Below are 17623 nucleotides of genomic sequence, written 5' to 3'. Positions count from 1 at the left end.
CCAAAAATAAAATTAATAACAACTAGTATTTTAATACATGATCAATGCGTTGAAAGGTATTATTGAGCTAAATTATATTTTAGAATTAGTGGAAAATAGGGAAATTAAAAAACAGACCCTTATAAAATAGTTTATACTTGGGGTCTTTATAAAAGGTAAATATATTCTGTGTAACCTTAGTAAGGGTCTTAAATAGTATAGTGGTTGTAAATAATTTATGAGTACAGTTGACTTTAAAAAACAATTAATGCATTCATATGTTAGTAATCCCTACTAATGCGTATGGAAATTGCCTATTCATAAAAAGTTAGAATGTGAAATTGACGTGGGATGAATTCTTACTATGTTCTATTAGTGTTCATAAGTGTTAGTTTTCAATTTCTATTTGTTTTGATGCTAATTCTTATGCTATTTTAATTGAAGTTGTACCATTTTTGTTATACTTTTCTGTTAATGGTGGAGTAAATTAGGGTTAATTATTGGGATATGAATTTAAGACTTAATTATGTGTTAAGTATATGATAAATTTAAAAATTTTCAATTGATAAATCTTATATTTTTCAATTAAGTCACTCTTAAATTATTCTGTTACCTAAGTGGAGTTAAGACTTAATTATGTGTTAAGTATATAATTAACATGCAACGAGAAGTTAATTAATATAACAAGATAACAACCACATCAAACATTCAACATCACATAATCCGATTAACAAAAATAATTTAAGAGTGAAAATTCAATTAAAAAATATAAATTTATTAGATACTCAATAAAATGTAAAAAGTTATGAAAAACTCAATTCAAAATTCTCAAATTTATTTACGAGAGACTTAAAACATAATTATGACTCTTTTTTAATGTGTAATATGTGTGATTATGTTTTTGTAATAATTCACATGTGAAATTCATCCTATCTATCATGTGCTGAGTGACTTGTCATTAAAGGACTAAATTTCATGTTATTCATAGAGTGAATATTAATAATTGAATTTATTAATATCATTTTAAACAAGTAACATCATATGCGAAAGACTATGTTCATTATCGCTAAAAAAATTAGGATTACATGTAGTATTATTGTTGATTAATTGTCGATTAATTGTCTAATAAATAAAGAATGTGGCCTAAAATTGATGACATTGAGATACTACTATCAATATACAAGGTTGGTTCAAGAAGACCAAAGAAGTTGTGTCCCAGAGAATTTAACGATGATTGTAACAAAAAAAAATTGGGAAGAACAAATAAAAAAAATGTGTAAAAGGTGTTTGAAATATGGTCACAGTCTAAAAACTTGTATGAAACATTTTAAGGTTCAAACTTATGAAACTAAGGATGTTCAGGTTGACCAAATGGACAACGTTGATGCATCACATAATGAGTCGTATTTTTGTTGTATCTACTTATATTATGTTTAATGATGTTGAATAAGGATTTGAAGTTGATATTAACATACAATCAGGTTAATTTTAACATACAATAAGGATTTGGTCTTAATTTTAATTTTTTTAAATTTACTATTACTTTTATCTTGTAATGATTAAAATGATAAATATGAAATAAAAATAACCTTGCATTACAATACAATTTATTTATTATAAGCTTATAAGTAAATAATTATTTTATATTTCAATTATAGTTTAACTTAAATATTTTCAGACAGAGGTATTGTTAAATTGTGAGATTTTTTTTAAGATTCTTCTTAAATTTTAAAACATTTTTTCACTATCTACCCAATTCGTTTTAAAAAATAGTGAATTACATGTGGAAGTCCCAAATAAGGCGAGATGTGAAAAAAATCTAGATGCATAATATAAGTATTATTTCTGTTATTTTTTTAATAAAAAATAACATTTTATTTTAATAATTTAAATTAAAACTTGTACTTTTTTAGTAAAAAGTAAATTTCATTTATAGTATTCATTAAAAAAAAGATTAAAAGTTAATTTATTATTACAAAATTTGGAAGTTAAACTATCCAGCCACTATACATGATTAAATAAGTTATAACTTTCAAACATAATTCATTCTGAACCAAACAAGAAGTTATTTTATTTATCCCCTGTTCAAGTATAACACAACGCAAATGATGTCTTAAACACCATAAGCCAAACTATTTTAAAATGATCACCTGTACAACATAGGTGACACGGGAGAAAACATTTAATCAATGAAGATCTAATTTTTCCCATCACACAAACTGTAAGGACTTGGATTTGAGTCAGCAAAAAGGGGATGACAAGTGGCAAAGGATGAGAGGTTGAGTACTTTAAAATAAAATTACATTAGTTTGGAAAGAGTGGGTTTTAACTCATTCCTCTTGTCTGAGAAACCATTCCCCTTCCAGCAAGCTCTCTCCTCCTCCTACATCTTCTCCCTTTCCATCCTTCACACTGAACCATTAAAATCTTGATTAGGTGCTGCCCCAACGATCACAAAGTAGCGGGTGTTGCTCTTAGTCGGTCAATTTTCCCAAATCTGAACCGGTAAGAAAACCCCCTTTCTCATGTGCCCTAGGGTTGTAAGCATGTGATTGAACTTGGTGCATGCAACCCATTTCGTTTTCTTCCATAATCTAGCTTCTATTTGGTGCTAAGATTCGTTTTCTATCATCAATTGATGATTTATAGGTGATTCTAACCTTTTGAAAGTGCAAGCAAGTGGTCTAGGGTTTCTACTTGAGCTTGGTTGTCTACACTAGAGGTAAGGGGAGCTAGTTCTCTTTTTGATTTTACTGTATGACGTGATTACATAATGATTTTCAAATTGGTATGTTGTTGGAAGCATAATTTTGAATTTTGCTAACTTGAAATGCATGTATGAAAGTGTGAGTGCTACGTGAATGTGGTGATTGATGGATGTGAACTGTTTGGGATGATTTTGAGTGATGAATTATGTATGTTGGAACTGTTTTGGTGTGTAAAATTTGTTATGGTGTTGATAGGAAGGAAAATCAAGTGTCTTAGGGTCACTTTTTGGTCATTTTAGAGGAAGTGAGGTAGGGATTTTGAGTAAATGAAGGCTGCAGTGTTCCTGGACTGTTTGGGCAGCCTAGACAAGTCCATTGTGACTTGTTAGAAGCATAACAGTAGTTGAAAACAGGTTCCAAGTAGTGGAATCGAATTTGGGTCCCTAAGTTGTTGAAATTAGTGTTTTGGATGCTGAAAGTGAACTTTAATCACTTAAAAATGGTGGTAGAAATGTTTAGAATCATTTGGATAAGTTTAATTAAGTCTAAAATGAGAATTAAGAGTCTAAGAAGTTGGGAAAAGTGGTTAGAAATGGTTAAGGGAGGTTCTGTTACCATTCTGCAGAGTTCTGAGAATTCTGCAGAATTAAATTCTGCAGAACGCGCAAACTGAGCGTTCGTCCATGGCGGAGCTGAACGCTCGGCCATGCATGTGCTGAGTGACGTTCGGTCAAATGTTGGTTGGATGAACGTTCGGTCTTAGGAGATGATAGTAATAGCGTTCGTCCATGGGAATGTGTTAGTGATTAGCGTTCGTCCTTGTCTGGGGACGTTCGGTCAAAGGTTGGAGTGATTAGCGTTCGTCCTTGTCTGGGGACGTTCGGTCAAAGGTTGGTGTGATTAGCGTTCGTCCTTGTCTGGGGACGTTCGGTCAAAGGTTGGTGTGATTAGCGTTCGTCCTTGTCTGGGGACGTTCGGTCAAATGTTGGGGGATTAGCGTTCGTCCTTGAGCCGGTGTTAGTAATCAGTTAGCGTTCGGTCATGATGAGGCTTGATATTGAAGCGTTCGTCCTAGTTATAACAGCATTCGTCCAAATTGGGTTCGTCCAAGTGCTTTTGGCGTTCGTCCAAATAGGGATCGTCCAAGATGTTAGGACGTTCGTCCAACAGGGTCCGTCCAAGGACTTTTGGGCGCTCGTCCAAGCAGTTCGTCCAAGCGGTTAGGACGTTCGTCCAAACAGGGTCCGTCCAAGGACTTTTGGGCGCTCGTCCAAGTAGTTCGTCCAATGGTGTTAGGACGTTCGTCCAAACAGTGTCCGCCCAAGGGCTTTTGGACGCTCGTCCAAACAGTGTTCGTCCAGTGATATTTTCTTTTGTGCTTTCTCTCATTCCAGTAAGCTTTGTTAATTAAATATTTCGGTTACAATTTATGAATGCATCTTCATGTGATCCAGATTGGTTGAAAGTGTATGATTATAAGTGGTTTATGATGTACATTGTTGATTCAAAAGGAATATTATGAGATTTAAAATGGTCGGATTAAATCGGAAATTTAGATCTCTCGGTGAGATCAGTTAGTGTATTGAATGAATGTAAGAGGCTTCCATATGGGGGGTTATCCCTAACACTCCAACGGTCTTTCATTCTCACTTAGAGAGGATCGACGCGTGTGGTGGGAGTAGTGGGAGGTCCTAGGGTAGACGCTATCACTGGAGGTCTATTCCGCGGTAACGGATTAGCCTTGTGTATGGTCGGGTGGAACCCCTCGGCAATGGCTTTGCAAAGCAGTAGAGGCCATCACAAGTGCACAACCCGCCCCAGCTCTACATACATTCTATGTCCGGACGTGTCTAGAGTCTTAACATGATAGGATACTTGTCTTGATGAGTGTTATTAAATAAATGCTTATGTTTATGATGACTTATGTGTATGGATATTCTGGTAAATGCTAGATTGGTTGAAAATGAATTGTATGATTGTTTGAGATCTAGCTCACCCTTGCATTTGTGTGTGTTGCATGTGTTTGATTTCCCTCTTGCGATGATCATCCAATCCTTTGGATGTGAGCAGTAGGTGATGATGTACCCTTGGAGCAAGCGTTGGAGAATGAGGAAGACCCAGCTCCTAGTGCTTAGGATTTCTTCTAGCTATGATGTTCAATAGCTTTTTATTTTGAAAAACTTCTAGCCTTCATTTTAGCATGATCTGTATTTTGGAGAATTATGAGCTTGTACTTATATTTTAAAGTTTTCCAGTCAGACTTGGATAACTGTACTCCTAATTCCATCTATTGCGTACTCCTAACTGTTTCTATTATTATAATTGATGCATTCTACGTATATACTTTGTTATATATTTTGGGATGTCACACAAACTATAGACATGTTAGTGATTAATATTTACAAAAAGAAAAAAAAATGCTATAATACCTGACTGCAAACATGTAAGAAGGGCATGAATTTTCTTAAAGCGAATTTATTGGCATCAGACTAAAAAATCTCATTGATGGGTACTGTTTACTTTGATCTCAATGAGTTCCTCAATAGACTGACGGCATATAGGGCATTTATTGGATTGAATTCGCAGAGCTTTTGCACATTCACTGCACATACACTGGAAAAATACAACAGAAGTAATATGAGAAAATATATATATATATATATATATATATATATATATACATTCTGTAAAGTGATGCAGGTAGGAGTGAGTATAAAATGTGGATCTAGGTATTGATGGAATGTTGATGGTAGATCATGAAAAAAGAATGGCGCACACCTTATTAAATAAACCTTATTTTAGCTGCCCAAAAAAATCTAAAAAGAACGACTATAATGCGTTTGTTACCTAAGACATTCTACATTCTTTTATAAATTATAACCACGAAATTGCTACAAACCGTGAAACAAGGATGAAATACAATCTTCATCAATATTTTGGGAAAAAAAACATAATCAATCCTAAAAATAATTTCTACACCCTAACTTTTTCGAAGGTCCTCTCATCTAACTACCACGAACATCTATGAAATTGGTAGAACTTGACATTCTCACATTGTAAAAGTCTTAACAATAAGGTTTGACAATAGGTTGGTCTAAAACTTAACCAGGGAAGTGATTAGTTTGGAAGGGTAGAAAATGATGGGAGTATGTTGTTATGCTTCATCTTCAGTTGATTGCCACACATCACAATTAGTGAGTTGTAACGGTATGTTTCTATACTCTAATAATACCATGCTACGCTGATTAAACAGTTAGTAAAAATAGTCCAAACTAAGTGATAGTGTAAAATAAAATACACAAAAAGATGTACTATTGCTACTACCTGCAAGGATTTTACTACCAAGCAATTAGCACATTTATTGCTACTAGTAAGGAAGAAAAGAAAACACTGTATAGTCATTTCACCCACAATATATATGTAAGTGATGATATTTTGATCTACCATTTTAAACTATATCCATAATCAATCAAATAAGATATCACAACCTTCAAAACAAATATTGCATGATCAATCACATGACATATCACAACCTTGAAAACAAAAAGAAGGGAAGGAAGGAGCGGAAGAAAAGAAAAACTAAAACAATATAAGGACCACGGAACACCCATTAGTTCCTCCTATTAGAAATACTTTCAATGAGCTCTGTTTTCCATAAGCAATCTTATGCAAAAACTAGTTATGTTTCCAGGGCTATGATCCGAATGAACCATAAGTAATATTATCCCCATGATATCTTAACTTCCACTAGTGACCTCATGCAAATAAAAGTTATGCTATTATCCAGAGCTATGTATCTGTGTGAACCATTACTTCTATTCTTCTCATGAACCAATACTAAAGCTAGAACCTTAATTTATTCCTCTAAACTGATTATCTACTCCATATATCAGCACATATGAAATAAAATCTTACCATATGTCGACAAGGTAAGACAGCTGTATCCTTTGGTTCAGTCAGGCATATGACACACTCCTTCCCTGGATCATTGTCCTCAAAATCGGCTGCGGACGAGCTTGCTATTCCATATAATTCTCTCAACTCATACCGAACACCATCAATCCACAAAATCTGCCTTACTACATTTATCAGGAAAGGACCCGCACCATTACTTTTCTCTAAGACACCCTGAGTTATTTGCATGTGAGGTGATGCATCTAGCACGGAATCACCCGGAGTTTGATCTTCTGAGGGCGTTTTCAAACTTGTTTCAGCACATATTACTAGAGGAAACACATCTTCTCCAGGTGAGGGCTTTGAAAGATCATCCAACTCAAAGAAGCCTAGGTCAATTCCTGTTCCCGAAGGCTGGGAAAATGTTTGACCAACTCCTTTCTGAAAGGGTATGCTGACTGGCTGAAATGCATCAGGAAATAATGGAACAAACCTACATCTTTCTTCTTCTTTGGCAAAGTAGAAGATAGTAATGCTGCCAATCACAATAATAGGGAGCAGAGAATGAGAAAAGCTAAAATATTTCATAAAATATGCAGTATTCACTCAATCTTTAAATTTCGCATCTTACAAAATTCAGTTCATATAATTAGACAAAGGTTTAATTCGTATTTTGGTCCCACTTTTCGTAGGGTCTGTTCAAATTGGTCCTACGTTTTTTCAAAAGTTCACTAAGATCCCACTTTTCGCAAAAACGATGCAAGTTAGTCCTTTTTGGTTACGGCATTAAAAAACTAACGGCACAACTGCCCAGGTGGAAGAAAACTGATGAGGTGTACATTTTTTGTTGACGTGGCACTGTGATATGTGTTAAATTAATTAATTTAAATTAATTTAAAAGATAGGGTTAATTGTCAAATGTAATTGTCAAATTTGTCGAATAGGAACATAAGGTGCTGCTCCTACTGCAGGGAACTTAAGGGGACGGATCCCTCGGCTTTCTAGAGCACAAGACTGTGGTGGTAGGGTGGAATTGTCGCCGGTCACTGCAGCCTGTGGATGCCTGTTTCGAGAACTTTCATTTGTTGTTGCCATTGATGGCTTGCTTCGAGGTGCGGTCCTTTGGCAAATTAGGGGAAGGATTTTTGACGAAGTGGCTGGCGGTGGTTGAGAACTGATTGGTCTGGGATTTTGAATCTGAAACCTTTTATGAAATGGAATGAGAGTGTTTGGATTAGACATTGTCATCTTCTCCTTCAAACGGTAATTCAGTAAAGCCCGCGCTATTGTGATCTGTTCCAGTTCATCATTGTTCTCTGGTTCCGTAGACGAGCTTGCAGTCTCTTTTGCCACTGGTAAGAAAATTATTACCCATTCGTATTCAATCATTCACAAACGAATCATAAATCATTCACAGTTGCACTCCTCGAAACGAGATTCTGGAACCCTAAATCGCATGCAGATTTACCCCAAATGTAATTGTCAAATTTTTTTAACCCTATCTTTTAAATTAATTTAAATTAATTAATTTAACACATATCACAGTGCCACGTCAACAAAAAATGTACACCTCATCAGTTTTCTTCCACCTGGGCAGCTGTGCCGTTAGTTTTTTAACGCCGTAACCAAAAAGGACTAACTTGCACCGTTTTTGCGAAAAGTGGGATCTTAGTGAACTTTTGAAAAAACGTAGGACCAATTTGAACAGACCCTACGAAAAGTGGAACCAAAATACGAATTAAACCTTAGACAAAATATCAAAGAAATCATAAATTTAACCCAAGAACATATTTATAATGCAATGCGAGAAGTACAATGCGGGGTTTCTCATGGATAGTGAGACAGCAGGCACTAGAACTATGTAATGGGCCATCATTGGGCTTGGCCACAATTTGCTGTGAAAGACAAGTCTCCACTAACATACTGCTCCTCTGTCATCACATACCAGAACCGCAACACCGCAAGAGCACCACTATTTATGATAGGAATCTTAAAACTTTTTTTTTATAATTTCAGGATGATTACTTACAGCTTTTATTCTGATCTAAATATAAATAAAGATAAGGCACCACCATAGTCTACATTCAATCATTATCCTCTCAAAGTTAGCCTGCAATCTCGATTCATACATGAATTCTAAATAAATTTATCAACATAAAATAACATAGCGTGGCAACACTTACTTAACCGTGATGTTTACACTCCAAAATCATAATCGTCTAATGAATAGTGCAAGATACCGTCTTATAGAGCAATCCAATTTTCAGAGGGTTCGAAAGAAGAGTGAAAAGCCTTACCTGCCATCGTAAACAGCGTCGAATACGAAGGAAATGAGATGATGGTCGGGGTTTTCCTGGTCAACCTCGAGGCGCAGGGTGTCTTTGTGGACGTTCACATAATTTCTTATCTTCTTCGCAGCCTGGTGATCGACATAGGGCGGAGGAGTAGAGGCAGAGGAGCGAGTTGCGCCTGGCCACGCGCAAATCTGAGGGTGGTAGAAAAGTTGGTAGTGAAGGTGACTGGGGACGGAATTGGCGTAGTTGGGATAGACACTCTGGTTGTGGTAATACGGCGGCGGCGGCTGTGGCAGTGGAGCGAAGGGAGGAGGAGCGGCATAGTTGTTGCAGTGCGGGGCATAAGTGGTTGTGGAAGGGAGGAAGTAGCCCTGCGGTGGCTGCGGAGGAGGGGGGTGGTTGGATTGGGGATGGTAATAGTAAGGGGGAGGTGGGAATGGAGGCGGTGGATTTTGGATGTAATTGTTTCTTCTTCTGCCACTCCATGAGATACCCATGAGAGTGGTTGAATTCAGAATCAGAAACAATGAATGATGATGAAACAGAGCTCCGAATCGAATGAATGCGTGTTGTCCTGGAAATTAAGTCGAACCCACTCTTTTGTGCTCCTTTCCCTTTACACGGTTTTCTGTAGTTTTCTTTTTTCCCTTTACTTTGCTTCGTTCATTCTATCCTTAACCTTAACCTAACACTCGCTTCATAAAGTCCACCCTCCTTCCTCACAATAATGTCATCTGAGGAAACTCATACGTCAGAGGAAAATTACTCGAAAAATACATACACGTAATATTTACTTTTATATGTCACATATTATATAAAATATATAATATTAAAAAAAAATTATACAGAAATAAATTTGCAAGAATAGTTCCAAAAGATTACGTGGAAAATTAATTTGTTTATAATATGAGAAAACTTATAACCATCCGTGTTTGTATCAGTTGTTTTTAAGTTCAAACCGTGGGTATTTTAATTTTGTAAATAATAAAACGGTTTATTTAAAAATGGCGTCAAAAATAAAATTGTTTAATTTAAAAGATTAAATGACGTAATTTTTACTTTATTAACCAATCAAATATATATCTTTTATCAGATAACAATATAACCAAGTGTAATATTATCAAAAACAATATAATTTATTTGTGAATATAAGATCAAACTCAATAATCTAATGTTAAATATGTTGTTAAAGGTTCAAAAGTTGTCTAAATATCCTAAATCAGTTGTTTAAATCATTTAGAGAATATTTGCATAATGAACTTTCATACCAAATTACTTCAAAGTTTGACATTTAAATTAATAATGTAGTAAATATATTTTTACTTTCACCTTTTAGTTGGTAAGTATTAAAGCTAATTATCTTTAGTTGGTAAGTATTAAATATCAGTTAACCGTTTATGACTGACCAGATACATACTATATACAATTTAATATTTAATACTTAATTTTAAATTATTAAATAGATATATATAATTCTATAAGAGTTAATTGATAATATGTTTAATGTTTTCGTGTATTATTTGCAATTACAATTTTAGTCAACAGTAAATAAGTTGTTTAAATAGTTTTCATTATTTCTTTAGGGACAATTTTTTATAAAGTCGTTTAAATTTGATGTCAGTAATAAATTATAACATTTTGTGTTAGTCAATGAACTTGTGTGGTCGTGTTTTCGTTTAGAATTGTTTTCCTAAACTTTTATTGTTAAATTAAATCTTAAAAATCTAGAGTAAGTATTAATAATTAAAAATACATTGCATCACGATATAGTTATCATTGAAAACAAATATAATTTGTGTCTAAAATGATACTAAAAGGCAGGATTATATAAAAAATTATTAACCTTTTAATATTAGAAGAGACCATGTGTAAAATATAACAAGTATAATTAAATGGGACACACAAAGTTGTCATTTACCATGAGAAAAATCACCAGTGAATGGGCTCGTATTATTAATTATGAAAAGGATACTCTAAAATTACATCTCAAAATTATAAGACATTGTTTATACATCTCAAAAGCACATAACGTTTACTGGGTGACTCAATTAATTAAGTCAATAGTTTTAAAAAAATAAAAACAAAAATTATTATTTGATTTAAAAATAATTAGTAAATCAGTCTAAATTGAAAGAGAAATCTATTTATTGGATACAAAATTTATATTTGAAAAAAAATATTATAAATTTTATTTAATAATGTAAGACAAATCATCACATGTTCAAAAACATTAGCTTGTCAACATCATACAATAGATTAAATTTTGTGATTGAGAAAAAAAAAATTTGTTCAAATTATCAAATTGGTATTCTCTGCTTAATACTTGGTCTGAAAAACAATTTTCAATGTAAGAGTGCATACTAACTTTCTCAAATTATCAAATTTTAAAATTCTTAATTCAACACCAATTCAATCAATTATAAACAACACACAATCATTTAACAGAGACGAATTTTGAATGTGTTTAAAAATCAATATTAGCAATTCAACTAATTTCATGCAATATAAACATGCAAACTCATATTCTCAACTTTAAAACAAGGTAATTAACCTTTCTCACATGAAAGATGATAAAAAAGTTATAGAAACTTAAAACAATTTCAAATGCACAAGAAACCTTATCTATTCCTTTGAACAATAAAAAAATAAGTAAGGCACATTGATTAGTAGAGAGTCTTATAGAAGACTTAAACCTCATATGCAAACTAAATCTAGTTCATATACATAGAAAAATATATGGACCAATAAAAAATGACAAAAATCAACTTACTCTATTGCACAAACTAATTAAATACATACGAAGAACTCACCTAAGATTACTTTATGATCTTCGATCTTTAAAAAAATAAAGAGATAATTATAAAGTTTAGAGAGAATAAAAAACTTAAAAAAATTTAGATAAATAATATAAGATAATAAAAATATTTATAAAAACTATATTTATATTTTAAACTTTTATTATTAAAATAATCGATTTTTATCATTTTATATTCACCGTGAATTCTAAAATATAAAATATAACTTTATAGTTTCTTACACTTAGCCATCTTTAAATAAAAGTAAAAAACGAGAATAAATATGGTTTCTTAGTGAATAATATGTAATTACAATGTACATTGAAATAATTTTGTGTTACTTTTTCAAAAAAATCCTTTGAAATTATTATAAAAATTTTGGTAAAAAAATCACAAGCAATATTTCATATATCTTTTCCTACTAAAAAAAGGAAGTCTCACTGGATTTTTCAATAGATCTGTTCTCCGAATAAATATATATTTCTGGATTGAAAGTGCTTCCTTTGGATTACTATCTTTAATTTAGTGATAGGTCTTCTGGTTAACAAGAAATTAAAAAGAATTACATAATTAAGTTTCATTTGTTTAAATTTTTTTATATTTTTAATTGAATATCTATTAAAAAAATAATTAATAATTGTCCACTGTTATTCTTACAAAAATATTTAATAATTGTCCAATGTAATTGTTACATTTGGTTATCATTGCTTGTATGTTTATATATAGAATCATAAAATTAAGTTTTAAGTTTAAGTCAACATTTGTAACTGGCTTTGTATAAAAAAGTTTAATTCTTTCGAGGTATAAAATTTTATATTTTTGGAGTTATTCCTGTTTAATTTTATTGTCAGTGAAATAATACGAGCATAATAATACAAATAAATATCTGAAATTTTAATTACTTTTGTAAAGATAATATTATTTTGTTTTTTAAAATTAAATATTAAAACAAAAATAATTCGAATACATAAAACATGTGGTTTGATAAACATAGAATTCATTTCCTTATTAAACAGTTTGTAACAGTATGTTTAATAATAATAAAAAAATAAAATGATGACGTCTTGTCAATTAATTGTAATAATTTAATTTAGAAATATAAAAAATGTAGATACTTACAACAATTTTTTTAATAAAAATTAATTAAAACTAAAATTTAGCTATATTATATTTTTTTATGTAAAAAAAATATCAAAATGGTGTTGAAAGATAATAATAATAAAGACAACAATGTCACTTCACTCTTCTACAAAGTCAAACCAATTTAAACAATATAAAAATTCTGGACACAATACAATCAAATTAAAAATATCTAAATATATGAAGAATTAAAATTTGATTAAGCCAAAATAATAACAATGATATGCATCTATTTTCCAGTTAATTTTGCTTGTGCTTGTGATTTTCCTTAGAAGACATCGGAAGGAGAGTGGACCTGATCAAACGATTATTAGGTTTAGGAGAGAATGAATGAAAAGTAAAAAGGGAAAGTGGAAAACTATAGAAATCCGTGGAAAGAACAAAGAACACAAAAGGTTGGTTCAACATAATTTCCCGCACAACACGCGTTCGTTCCATTGGGAGCTCTGTTTCATCATCATCATCTCACTGCTTCTGATTCTGAATTCAACCACTCTCATGGGTATCTCATGGAGTAGCAGAAGAAGAAACAATTACATCCAAAACACACCGCCTCCACTCCCACCTCCCCTTTACTATTACCGTCCCCAATTCAACCACCCTCCTCCTCAGCTGCCACCGCAGGGCTACTTTCAACCTTCCACAACCACTTACTCCCCCCACAACAACAACAACTATGCTGCTCCCCCTCCCTTGGTTCCACCGCCACAGACGCCACAGCCGCCACCGCCGCCGCAGACTCATTCCATCTCCTTCTATCACCCCAACCAGAGTGCCTATACCAACTACGCCAATTCCGCGCCCAATCGCCATCACTACCCACCTTCATACCACTCTCAGCCTACCCTGTTGCCGGCCGCCACTCGCGCCTCTGCCTCCACTCCTCCACCCTATGTCGATCACCAGACTGCGAAGAAGATACGAAACTATGTTAACGTCCACAAAGACACCCTGCGCCTCGAGGTTGACCAGGAAAACCCCGATCATCATCTCATTTCCTTCGTTTTCGATGCTGTCTACGATGGCAGGTAAGGCTTTTCACTCTTCTTTCCGAACTCTCTGAAAATTGGATTTGTTTCATCGTTAATTAAGTTTTGCTGCGCTGTCTTTGTGGATCTTTTTGTTTACAATTCATGTATGAGTTGATATTGCACGATAACTTCAGGAGGATGCCGATCGAATACCTACTATAGTGGTATCATGTCTTTATTTATTTTTAAAATCAGAATAGAAATTGTAATTAATTGTCCTGAAATTAGAAGAAAGAAACTTGTAATATTCCTATCATCAGGAGTGGCGATCTTGTGGTGTTGCAGTGTCCGGGTGTGATGATAGAAGAGCAGTAGATTAGTGGAGAGTTTGTCTTTCACAGCAAATTGTGTCCAAGCCCAATGGTTGCCCATTTCATGGTTCTAGTGCCTGATGTCTCACTATCCTTGAGAAACCCCGCAAAGTATCTTTTGTTTGACTAGGCCTCACAATTTGTGGCCCTTAATTAAGTCATTTATTCTATGTCTTTTAATGAGGCTGTGCTCAGATTTAACTCTAGTCTTAATGCCTTGAGTATAGGTAGGAGTTTCTTGTTATTGTCTTTAACGTGCCAAAAATATGTTGGACAAATTTTTAACCTGAATGAAGTTTGCAACAGTTTCAACGTGGTTTTCTAAGCAAGAACTCCAATTGGTGTTCCAGTTTGAGTAATTTCAAAATTTTGAATCACATTGGAAGACTTAGAGAGTAACAAATTGGTAGGAAATTTCACCTGGACAACAGCTTTTCCTTCCTGCATGTGTTCATGGGTTAAATTTATGATTTCTTTGATACTTTTAATGTCTAATTATTTGAAATGAATTTTGTAAGATGCGAAAATTAAAGATTGACTGAGTACTGCATAATACTGCACATTTTATGAAATATTTTAACTTTTCTAATTCTCTGCTCCTTATTATTGTGATTGGTAGCATTACTGTCTCCTACTTTGCCAAAGAAGAAGAAAAATGTAGGTTTGTTCCATTATTTCCTGATGCATTTCAGCCAGTCACAATACCCTTTCAGAAAGGAGCCGGCCAGACATTTTCCCAGCCTTCGGGAACAGGAATTGACCTAGGCTTCTTTGAGTTGGATGATCTTTCAAAGTCCTCACCTGGAGAAGATGTGTTTCCTCTAGTAATATGTGCCGAAACAAGTTTGAAAACACCCTCGGAAGATGAAACTCCGGGTGATTCTGTTGTAGATACATCACCTCACATGCAAATAACTCAAGGTGTCTTGGAGAAAAGTAATGGTGCTGGTTCTTTCCATATAAAAGTGGTAAGGCAGATTTTGTGGATTGATGGTGTTAGATATGAGTTGAGAGAGTTATATGGAATAGCAAGCTCACCTGCAGCTGATTTTGACGACAATGATCCCGGGAAGGAGTGTGTCATATGCATGACTGAACCAAAGGATACAGCTGTCTTACCTTGTCGACATATGGTAAGATTTCATTTCAAATGTGCCTATATTTGGAGTAAATAATTTTAGAGGAAGAAATTAAGGTTCTAGCTTTAGTATTGGTTCATGCAAATACTAAAAGTTATGGTTCAAACAGATACATAGCCCTGGATAATAGCATTATTTGTATTTGCACGAGATCGCTTGTGGAAGTTAAGAGATCATGGGAATTATATTAGTCATGCTTCATTCGGATTTATAGGCCTAAAAGCGTAGGTAGTATTTGCATGAGATTGCTCGGGGAAAACCGAGCTCATTGTTAGTATTTCTAATAGGAACTAAATTGTTATATATATTAGTTTTATTGCAAAAGTTAAAATTTGATTTGAACGTTTGATTTAGAACGTTGGAAATTAATTAGCAACAGGAAGAAAGTTGAGCGACGTTCAATTCCAACTTTAAAAATCTTTATGATTTTTAATTTCTTTTATTTAATTGATTCTTCCCTAGCTCTATAAATAGAGAGTCTTTCCCCCATTCCAAAACACACCTAAATCAGTCTTCTCTCTTTCTTCTTTTTCCTTTTCCTCTTCTAAAATTATTCTGGATTATTTTTATACTCCTTTGAGAGATCCTTGCTAGTTCTGAGATCCTCAGAAATTCTGAGAAGTTCCTGTTGTATCTTGAGGGCCTTGCGCAATACACCGCGGATAAGTTCTTAAGGATAGTGACTCTACACGTCTCAGGAAATACTGTTTGGTCAGCTATTTACAACAACTAATGGGTGTTTTGTGGTCCTCATTTTTTCAGTTTTTTTTTTTCTTCCTCTTCCGCCTTCCCATGTTTTTGTTATCAAGGCTGTGAGATGTCTTGTGATTGATCAAAATATCAGCACTTACACATATAGTGTGGGTGAAATGACTATATAGTGTTTTTGTTTCTTCCTTACTAGTAGCAGTAAATGTACTAATTTCTTGGGCAGTAAAATCCTTGCTGTTAGTAGCAATAGAACATCGTTCTAGTGTATTTTATTTTACATAATAACTTAGTTTGGACTACTTTTACTAACTGATGAACGTTTTCAATTGTCAAACCCTGTTTTTTCTTCATCAGCGTAGCATGATATCATTAGAGTTTAGAAACATATCGGTACAACTCACTAGTTATGAATTTAACTATATATTTATATTCTAATTAGTTGTGAATTTAACTATATATTTATATTCTAATTTAACACTTTGCAGCGCAGCCAAAATAACGTTTATTTAATAAGGGGTGCCCCAGCCTTTCTTCAGGATTAGCACCAACATATTTTTTTCACCCATGCCTGCATCATTTGTCAGAATGTATATTTTCGTATTGATTATTCTCATATGACTTCTGTTGTGTTTTTCCAGTGTATGTGCGGTGACTGTGCAAAAGATTTGCGACTTCAATCCAATAAATGCCCTATATGCCGTCAGCCTATCGAGGAACTTATACAGATCAAAGTAAACAATGACAATCAATGAGATTTTTCTTCTGATGCCAAGTTGCAGGGTATTATCAATAAATTCCTTTTAAGAAATTCCCCCTTTTTTTCAAGTTTGCAGTAAGGTAGTATATATCAATTTCTTTCTTTTTTTTTTTTTTAAATTTAGTCAATAATCTGTTTATAGTTATTGTGATGTGTTCATGGGAAAATTAGATCTTTCGTGATTGAAGGCGTCGTCCCGTGTCATCTATATTGTACAGGCGATCATTTTTCTGTAGTTTGTCTTGATGGTGTTTATTGTCTAGAGTTATCCATGAATAAGGGAGAAATGAGATAATACCTTGGTTGGTCCATTCTGAATCTTTGAAAGTTATTACATATTTAAACATGTATAGTGGATGTTTGAAACTTATTATTGCTGTGATTTATGTGATGTACCATATTTTGTTTTAATGGGGCCTAGAAGATACTAGGTGTTGGATGTTAAGTAGAATAAGATGGTTTTCAAATAATCACACAGAACAGAAAACCCAAATAGGATCTAGAAATCAATTATTCTCTCAAATGATAGATGAAGAATATCTTTACCTTCATAGTGAGCCTACTTGTAGGATTTATTTTTTTCTTTAAGAAAAAAAAGAAGAAGATAACAATTACCATTAGATATTGTTTATATTTGAAACTATAGTTATTTTGTAGATAGATATTTTAAAAATATGTTTATGTTATGATCTTGCTTCATTAAACCCTTTAAAACTTTTAATCCTATCAAATAACAATTATATTTAGAAACGGTTCTATTTTAATTCATTTATAATTTATTTTTCAATTATTTATTTGTCAATGTTTAAATAAGTCAGATGTCTCTTGAAACATTAAAACTTAAATGTTCTTCCTTATTAGCCT

The 17623-nt window shown here is 33.2% G+C and overlaps 2 protein-coding genes across 2 annotated transcripts; one reads left to right on the top strand and one right to left on the bottom strand.

The window, feature by feature from the left end:
• Nucleotides 1-2025: 2025 nt before the first annotated feature.
• LOC124832508 (putative E3 ubiquitin-protein ligase LUL4) lies at nucleotides 2026-9569 on the bottom strand. The gene is made up of 4 exons (XM_088116430.1): nucleotides 8879-9569; nucleotides 6603-7116; nucleotides 5117-5300; nucleotides 2026-2391 (listed from the first exon to the last, which is right to left on the bottom strand). Exons 1-3 carry the CDS (start codon nucleotides 9370-9372, stop codon nucleotides 5187-5189), a joined length of 1122 nt encoding a protein of 373 aa, XP_087972556.1. The 5' UTR covers nucleotides 9373-9569; the 3' UTR covers nucleotides 2026-2391; nucleotides 5117-5186.
• Nucleotides 9570-13060: 3491 nt separating this feature from the next.
• LOC124832494 (putative E3 ubiquitin-protein ligase LUL4) lies at nucleotides 13061-17170 on the top strand. The gene is made up of 3 exons (XM_047306716.2): nucleotides 13061-13838; nucleotides 14772-15285; nucleotides 16641-17170. Exons 1-3 carry the CDS (start codon nucleotides 13141-13143, stop codon nucleotides 16752-16754), a joined length of 1326 nt encoding a protein of 441 aa, XP_047162672.1. The 5' UTR covers nucleotides 13061-13140; the 3' UTR covers nucleotides 16755-17170.
• The last annotated feature ends 453 nt before the right edge of the window (nucleotides 17171-17623 follow it).

Source organism: Vigna umbellata, chromosome 5, assembly GCF_029865625.1.
Source record: "Vigna umbellata cultivar VRB3 chromosome 5, Vumbellata_1.0, whole genome shotgun sequence".
Taxonomy (NCBI): Eukaryota; Viridiplantae; Streptophyta; class Magnoliopsida; order Fabales; family Fabaceae; genus Vigna; species Vigna umbellata.
This window is presented reverse-complemented; position numbering and strand designations above follow the sequence as displayed.